The sequence below is a fragment of the Oncorhynchus keta genome, chromosome 29, assembly GCF_023373465.1.
Source record: "Oncorhynchus keta strain PuntledgeMale-10-30-2019 chromosome 29, Oket_V2, whole genome shotgun sequence".
In the NCBI taxonomy this organism is placed as follows: Eukaryota; Metazoa; Chordata; class Actinopteri; order Salmoniformes; family Salmonidae; genus Oncorhynchus; species Oncorhynchus keta.
In genome coordinates, this window is record NC_068449.1 from 9,963,859 (window position 1) to 9,973,497 (window position 9,639).

At 39.6% G+C, this 9,639-nt stretch overlaps 1 protein-coding gene across 1 annotated transcript; it reads left to right on the plus strand.

The window, feature by feature from the left end:
* Positions 1–3,747: 3,747 nt before the first annotated feature.
* LOC118362024 (5-hydroxytryptamine receptor 1D) lies at positions 3,748–8,270 on the plus strand. The gene has a single exon (XM_035742238.2). The coding sequence runs from the start codon at positions 4,076–4,078 to the stop codon at positions 5,228–5,230; it is 1,155 nt and encodes a 384-aa protein (XP_035598131.1). The 5' UTR covers positions 3,748–4,075; the 3' UTR covers positions 5,231–8,270.
* Positions 8,271–9,639: the final 1,369 nt, after the last annotated feature.

A 9,639-nucleotide genomic window follows, 5' to 3' on the forward strand; every position in this document is an offset into this window, starting at 1 on the left:
TATTTGATACCACTTTGTCTTCCAGGAACAAACCCCCAAAAGGTTCCCATTGGCTAGTTTGCCACGATAAAATCTGGTTTTGTTAGATGTCAACCAGAATTTGAACAGGCGATTCGACTAAAGGAAATCGAAATGAGCTCTGAACCATTGAACAAAAAGTTAAGAAACATAAATATTATTTCCCACTTGACAGACAGCTGAGAACAGAGAAATTGGTCTTGTTAAATAAGCACTGCTTGAAAGAGCAGATCAATCCATCCTTTTGTCATTTGAGGCTACCCAGTATCCTTCAAAGTCGGCCTTCAATTGATAAATGTCAATTAACAAAGTTTGACTTTAAGCGTTTGACTGAGCCTGCTTGGAGTGCAAGGTGGTTGATGTAACAGGTTTGCACTTCTGGGACTATTCCATTGGTTCCATTGCGTCAAACGAGCTCAATCAGGTGTAGGAAAAGAATTTGAAGTAAAACTCATACTATTTGAACCCAGGTCTGCTACACAATATTGCTACTTGCTGCCTATTGAGCCTACATCTACAGTGATGAAGGACAGTCTGTCCTTCATCTCTCCAGTTGCATGACTGATTTATATAATTCATATTCATGGGTCCTAAATGTGCTGGATGGAATTGATCTTCAGATCCTCATCTGTAGCACTGACAGGCAGTGGCGTGTGAAAAATATCAATAATGTATCTTAATAAATACCATATGTCAATAATATCCATCCTAAACCATAATTTAAAAGCTGATAGCTGTCATTTATGGAGATATTTACTTAGAAGAAATGTCCATTAGTTATGCCTCAGTCAATTGGATATGCCCCCTATCAAAAATATATTACAGGCACTATAAATATTTGTTGCAGGCCCAAAGTTCCATGTCGTATTGGAAGAAATGTAATATCAAAATGTCAAAAGAAGGTTAATGCTGGATAGTTTGCTTCCAAGACCTTTCTTTTTGCCTGACATGGTGTTTTATGTCTCCACAAATGATTAAGAAAATAGAACTAAACTGTAATATGAATCAATTTGATCAGTTCTAAAAGGGCACAGCGATCCCTGGGGCATGTTTATTATTACCAACCTGATCGCTGTTATTACTCTTAACATTTTGAATTATGGAGAAACTGACCAAAACACTCAGAAAAGCATTCATATATCAATGTAAGGAAAGTGTGCAATGGTGAGCAATCAAAACAACAATTTCAATCTGACAACAAGTGCAGCTACTCCCAGTCCCTCTCTCACCCCCAGCTCAGGTTGTCTCTCTCTCACCTCCAGCTCAGGATGTCTCTCTCTCACCCCCTGCCCAGATTGTCTCTCTCTCACCCCCAGCCCAGTCAATGTAAATAGTCCATGTGGCCATTCGATTAAATGTTCAGCACTCTTATGGCTTGGGGGTAGAAGCTGTTAAGGAGCCTTTTGGTCCTAGACTTGGTGCTTCGGTACCGCTTGCTGTGCGGTAGTAGAGAGAACAGTCTATGACTTGGGTGACTGGAGTCTTTGACCATTTTTTGGCCTACCTCTGACAGAGCCTATTATATAGGTTCTGGATGGCAGGAAGCTTGGCCCTAGTGATGTACTGGGCCGTACGCACTACCCCCTGTAGCGCCTTACGGTCAGCTGCTGAGCAGTTGCCATACTAGGGGGTGATGCAACCAGTCAGGATGCTCTCGATGGTGCAGCTGTAGAACTTTTTATGTGCCCTTCACTGATGAATCCCGGTTTCAACTTTCCTGGGCAGATGGCAGACAGCATGTATGGCGTTGTGTGGGTGAACAGCTCTCTGATGTCAATGTTGTGAACAGAGTGCTCCATGGTGGCGGTGGGGTTGTGGTATGGACAGGCATAAGCTATAGACAACATTTGCATGAGGCAAATGGCTGGTTTTCTGATCCACGTCCCTACCTTTTTTTTTTACGGTATCTGTGGCTGCATACATATCTGTATTCCCAGTCATGTGAAATCCATAGATTATGGCCTAATGAATTTATTTCAATTGACTGATTTCCTTAAATGAGCTGTAACTCAGTAAATTCTTTGAAATTGTTGATGTTTGTGTTTATATTTTTGTTCAGTGTAGTATCATCAATGCTGGTCAGTGATAGTCTCGACCTGTCCTTAAGTAGGTACATCACATATGCAAATGACCAGCATGTGTATCATTTGCCAAACAATATTTTTTATCTAGTTTCTGTCCTGACAGACACTGGAAAGACCATGAAAATAATTCTGTTTTGCGATATATATATATATTTATTATTTTTTTTATTTTATTCCCTCTCCATTTTGCCTGACTCAAGCTGCAAAAGCTCCAATAGGATCCAACCAAGACAAGCTTAAAGTAAAATCTGCACACTCTGGTGCACAGGATACGATGGATGAGATAAACTTCACTTTCACACTTGCCTGCACTGGGAATACTGTCACACCTGAACACTCCCTGCCAAGTAAATGACTACACTTTTACACACTGTAAAAAGTAGCTGTCTAACTCATTAAAGAAATTGAGTAGTGGTTACTCAAACATCTCCAACTGTCAGTAGAACTCAAATCATAAAAGTGGTCAATAATATTTCTTATCACTTGATGTTTTTGAGTACTGTTAACAAATATCAGTTTATTGAGTCAGTATAGCTATGTATTTGTGTTCTGCTCATCTAAAGTTATTGAGTTTTTACAAGTTATGATTACGTAATATTTTCAAAGTCAATCTAACATTTATTAAATAAGTTGTATTTACATGATTCTATTGTATTTGAGTAAAAAACACTTCCTTTATCTGTGTTGTGCTGATATAGAAGTACTCTGTTTTTGCAAGTTATAAATACTCAATAGTGCCACATACATTCACTGGAACAAATATGTAGTGTTCAAGTAACTTCGATCGTTATAATTCAGAATACATAATGCAATTTAGTGTTGTCAAAAGTGAATAAAACACAAAACACAAGTATTTACAACTTAAAAATATAACCATACGGGTGGTGATGTCACTTTATTACTGTAAGTATCGACAGTTGGCTTACTGAAATGTTTTAGGCAAAGTGTTGACATTAAAATTGAGTAAGCGGAACTAATTACCTTTTACAGTGCACATTAGTGGAGGAATCTTCTCCTCTTCCATTTGAGAACATTAATCATTTTTATATATAAAAAATGGCTCTGCAGTCTCCCAATCCATAATATATTACCACAACCATGGAAGATAGCTCAAGCACCAATGTAGCCTAATGTACATGTTGGAAATTAAATGAATGATTGATGTATTGTCTAAATGCAATATACAGTAGGTCTACAATAACTCTGACAATGTATTTTACTTAGACCATGAGTTGCCAACGATTTGACAGACATAGGAAGTGATGGGTCTACTATATGTTGAACTGTTTTGATCTCTAATAGCCTATATTTATGTTTTGTTCAGGTCCAATGTATGTCTTGTAACATGGATATTGATTACATAAAAGGAATACATGACTCATATTGACAGGCAGAAAACAGAGCACTATGACCCAGTGGAGATGTGCTCTCCTCTCCAGTAGAACCATTGTGATCAAAGCTGCATGTTTACTGTCACGCCTGTCAGAGGCAGGCAGCAGCATCAGCTGTATAAAACCAAGGGTGGAGGTCTCATCACCATTCAACTAGAGAAGGACTGATGCAGCCTGCAAGACAATTCCAGGCGGGAAGGATTACAATGCAAATGGGAAGCTAGCAGTTGCAACATTTGACAGATGTCTGCAAGTCATTGTTCTTTCATTCGTATCAATATATATTTTGATATCAACTTTCTATATACCATTTGTTTTGTTTAGATAGCTAAACTGTTAATTGAGAACAGATGTTGCTATACATTTCCAGATAACATGCTGGATATTTACTTCAAAATCAACAATTTTACATCCAACATTATAATTGGGTCGTTTCTGCAATGAATGAAAATGAAGAAGAAACTGACAGAAATACTTTCCTCTCCCAAAATATTTTACTAGATTGATTGAAATGAATTAAGAACATTTTGGAGACTTGGCGATATAGGAACTGACCACACTGTTTCAAGTGATAAATCAGTGATGGAGAAAAACACCACAGGTCACCTCGAGCCAACTCCTGCATTATATGGACTAATAATGAATTTCACCAACGATACCTATGTGACAAAATCTTCAGAGCTGAAGGAAAATGAAGAGAGTCTAGCTTATCAAACCAGTTTGGCAGTGATTCTCTTCGTTTTCACACTCGCCACTACTTTATCCAACGCATTTGTCATTGCAACGATTTATCAGTCGAAAAAACTGCACACTCCAGCAAACTTTCTTATAGCGTCTCTAGCTGTCACCGACCTCTTGGTGTCCATTTTGGTGATGCCAATATGCGTATTGTACACGGTGAGTCACACCTGGACATTGGGACAAGTTATATGTGACATTTGGTTATCATCAGATATAACATGTTGCACTGCTTCTATCCTTCACTTATGCGTAATCGCTTTGGATCGATACTGGGCAATAACAGACGCAGTTGAGTATTCCAAAAAGCGCACGCCAGCGCGCGCGGCGGGGATGATCGCGACTGCCTGGGTCATCGCAATCTGCATCTCTCTACCTCCGCTTTTCTGGCGCCAGGTGAAGGCAGAGGAGTTGACTGAATGTAATGTCAACACGGACCACATTTTCTACACTATTTACTCCACGTTTGGAGCATTCTACATCCCCACTTTGCTGCTTATCGTGCTTTATGGAAGAATATATGTGGAAGCCCGTAAGATCATTTTGAAACAGTCACCCAAAAAGGTAGGGAAGAGACTTACTTCAGCGCGCCTGGTCACGAACTCTCCTGGATCTGTGGCATCGACTTCACCTTTGCAGTGTGGAAGACATGATACCCACTCCGGTGACACGGGTTCCTCGGCAAGTGAGAACCAAGTGAAAGTAACCGTGTCTGACGCACTTTTGGAGAAAAAAAGAATCTCAGCTGCTAGGGAAAGGAAAGCGACCAAAACACTGGGAATCATCTTAGGCGCATACATTATATGCTGGTTACCCTTTTTCATTTACACCCTGGTGGTGGCCGCCTGTGAAACGTGTTTTTACCCCGAGTTGTTTGACTTTTTCAATTGGCTTGGTTATCTCAACTCGTTAATCAATCCAATTATATATACCATGTCCAATGACGACTTTAAAAAAGCTTTCCAGAAACTCTTGTGCTTCAGATGTTGCAGATCCTGAAAAGATGTCTTCTGTGCCCTATTTTGTTTGCATTATTGTTCTATAGAATACAAGAAAAATATTGAACACCTTTATCATACCCGTATCTCTGCACATTGTAAATATGGTACTGGAACTGACCCTGTATATAGCTCACTTACTTCTCGGGCTCTTCTTAATTCTTATTTCTATTTCTGGGGTGTTTTTGTTCTACCTTATGTTATTTTAGGTAATACATTGATATTTATACATGCATTGTTGGGTTTAAAGCTTGCGATAAGCGTTTGCATAATGATGACATTTTGGGGACCTACATTTTTACGAACTCGCCAACGTTGCGCAATCCTCAAATGCAGGTTTAATATGTAATACAGCTATACTTGATCCGATTATAATAAATTGTGAACACAACTGAACAAAATCACAGTTGGAAAATTCAGATTTGTTGTTCGTGTTTTGCAAGAGCTCCAATTTGGGGAATATGTTGGCGCGCGGCGCATTGAGCGTTATTCCCAGGGTGACTGACCCTAATGCATTTCATATCCGCTGCACCATTAGTAGGGCGTAGAGCTCTCCAAACCAGACTGGGCTAAAAGCATTATTTCTGTACATTGGCTAGCTATGAGATTGTGTTTTTTTGTTTTTGTTTTGCATACATATGTGTGTACATAGGCCGAATTATAATTTAGTTTTCTTTGTAAAACTGTCACATGGAAATAAGGGATGTTACTGTATTTATTCTATCAGGATAAGTGATGGAAAGGATTATGATACGATCGAACTGTATTGGTTGACTATTGGTTCACTATTAGCATGTTAAAGATCAGTGGTTCCCAAACACATACCCCCTCTAGCACTAGCGTCAGCTCACTCTCAAATGTAGTTTTTTTTGCCATAATTGTAAGCCTGCCAAAGACACACAACGCGATACATTTATTAGACATAAGAATGAGTGTGAGTTTTTGTTACAGCCGGCTCGTGGGAAGTGACGAAGTGCTCTTATAGGACCAGGCCACTATTAATAATATAATAATAATCAATCATTTAGCTCTTTATTTAACCATCTTACATATAAAACCTAATTTATTAATCGAAAATTGTGAATAACTCACCACAGGTTAATGAGAATGGTGTGCTTGAAATTATGCACATAACTCATTGTTATGCATTGTTGGGTTGTATTGGAGAGAGTCTCAGTCTTAAATCATTTTCCACACACAGTCTGTGCCTGTATTTAGTGTACATGCTAGTGAGGGTCGAGAATCCACTATCACATAGGTACGTGGTTGCAAAGGGCATCAGTGTCTTAACAGCGCGATTTGCCAAGGCAGGATCATCTGAGCACAGACCAAACCAGAAATCTGGCAGTGGCTTCTGATTAAATTACATTTTCACAGAACTGCTTGTTGCAATTTCGACAGGGCTCTCTTGTTCAGATATCGGTAATTGGACTAGAGGCAGGACATGAAAGGGATAATGAATCCAGTTGGTTGTGTCTTCCGTTTCTGGAAAGTACCTGCGTAAGTGCGCACCCAACTCACTCAGGTGCTTCGCTATATCACATCTGACATTGTCCGTAAACTTGAGTTAATTTGCACACAAAACATTATACAATGCTGGAAAGAACGGTGTGTTGTCCTTACTAATGCGTACAGAGAAGAGCTCCAACTTCTTAATCATAGCCTCAATTTTGTCCCACACATTGAATATAGTTTCGGAGAGTCCCTGTAATCCTAGATTCAGATCATTCAGGCGAGAAAAAACATCACGCAGATAGGCCAGTCGTGTGAGAAACTCGCTATCATCAAGTGAAAATTATGGTCAGTAAAGAAAACTTGAAGCTCTCTCTCAATTAAAAAAAAAACGTTGTCAATATTTTGTCCCTTGATAACCAGTGTTGTAAAAGCTTTACATGGCACCTGCCCATGTCATTGCATAGTGCAGAACATACACGAGAGTTCAGGGGCCTTGCTTGGACAAAGTGAACCTTTTTCACTGTAGTGTCCTAAATGTATTTCAAGCTGTCAGGCAGCAAGAGCCTCTCGGTGGATGCTGCAGTGTACCCAAGTGGTGTCGGGAGCAACTGTTTGCACGGTGTTACCACTCTACTATGTCTCCCTGTCATGGCTTTTGTGCCATCAGTACAGATACCAACATGAGCAGCAGCTACGTTTGGCTACATACGGACCGTTAGTGGAATTCCCGCGAGAGAGTAACTGTTAATGTGATTGGATGTTTATTATTTGACTAGGCTACCTGTATTTGACAATGTGTTGTTATTTCGCTAAACACAAGATGGTTTAATTTTATTTTAGGCAGTGAAACGAGGCTACTCAGGCGAGAAAAAAACTCACCCAAATGTATATCCCCTTTGGAAAATATAAATGGAAAATATAAATGGATTTATTTTTTATTTTTTATTTTTTTAAATGTGAATCACATTTTTATTTGGCGTAACCCCGACGGCAGTGCGCATACCCCTGGGGGTACAGTTTGGGAATACCTGTTATAGATCAACTGATGCTCAACCTCAAGTCTTGAGTTACAAGGCGACCAATGTTCTTTAGAACTTTTAAATGAGCCTGTCAAAGCTGAATCCCTGGGATAGTCACAAAGTTAATTGCTTGACTGGGTGAGGAAATCTTTTATTAGGGTTTCAAGGAAGAAAGCCAGGATTCATATAACCTGAATGTCAAACACAGACCCAGACTGGTTTTATTGTGGGTGATATTTACCCAATAGACATGACAGCTGATGAACACATTCAATTTTACTGAACAAACATGTAGTGTTTAACAGTGTATGTCTGTATGTGTTGGTGTATTTGAACTGTATGTTGATACATTTAAGTGCACACATGTCTCTGTTTGTTCTGGCTAGCATCAGCTACAAAATAATTTACTGTCTTGAATTACATAAGATAACCATATCAAGATACAGACAATTAATCAAACCTCTTGGCATTGATTTGTGAAACATTGTGTTCTACAATAAGGCCTAAGGCTTGCCATACATATTTGGAAATCATTTTTGCATTATGAAATGCTGTAAAATAAAAGCTTCTGCAATGAAATACTGTTCCATGAGAGAAACATTTATTAGAGAAAGGAATCTACAAATTTGAAGTATCATATGGTGTTATTACAGTGTAGAGTCCACCATCTGAGTGCACCATTTGATGTGGTGATCACAGTCATGCAAACACACAAACGCCGCTATCACCCGCTGCACCTTGCCATCCATTGATCTCTGACCTCTTACACTTGATTTTCTACAGTGCAGAGCAGCACCATTGTCAGTGGATGTGCTCCACTTGTGTCTCCCCTGTCATGCACCAATAGCCAAACACACAGCAGAGCAGCGCAGCAGAGCGGAGCAGCAGAGCGGAGCTCCAGAGCGTAGCAGCACAGCAGCGCAGCAGCGCACTCGTGGATTTTCACCAGGCTCATCACGCATGACCGATAAGCACTGAATGCAAATATTTCCCCCTATGGTTCAAGGCAAATGTTTTCCCATATGGTTTACGTTGTCAATGAGAAGTTCATATGGATCTACATTATGTGGGTGAAGTTGTAATGATTTCAGGTTGAATAAATGGGCATGTGGTTGCCTGCCAATACAATAAGGTGGGTTGGGCTAACTGTGGGCTAACATTATAATGATGTGCCATGCAACATGTAGTGTGCCCTTCAGAAATTGGAAATCAGAATACATTTTTCTGCTGGGCTGGCAATGACATCAACAGGAGTGGGTCACAGCTGTTCAAATAGATACGTCTCTGGGCAGTACAACCAGGAGCATGTTTGTATTGCCAAGGATATGACATGAATAGGATGACTTACAAGGCCTGAGGCCAAGGTTTTTCAAGACAGAAGGACAAACACATGGACTCTCTTCGGCTGTCGTCTCCATTTGCGTTTCAACTCAATCTCCCGAATCACTGCAGAAAGCTCTGACTTAACAAGAGTAGAAACAAATGTGATTAGGAAATAAATGGGATTGGTTAAGATTGGTTAGGGTTGGGGAGGAATGCAAAACCAGCGCCTTTGTATATGGAAAATCATGCCCATTTTACACCCTAGGAATATATTCGGAACAAATATTAATTCAACCAAATGATATCTTAAGGGGAACATGTTTGTCACAAAGCTCAGAAACTGAGTAGGGGTGATAGTTGACCTAGATAGCGTAGGGTAAAGCTCTGATGCACTAGTCTTGTTGTTAAGTAAGATGGAAGTTTTAAAGACATGTTATACTTAGTTTTTTTAAGTAACATAGTACATCACATTGTTATTGACAGCCAATGCTAATACCTTACAGCTAGCTATATGTTATAACATATGTTCTATAGCTCAGTGTTCTGGTTCAGTGCTTCGATAGAAAACTAGTCATATGCATAGAGGTTACGGTGGAATGATCAATAAGGACGA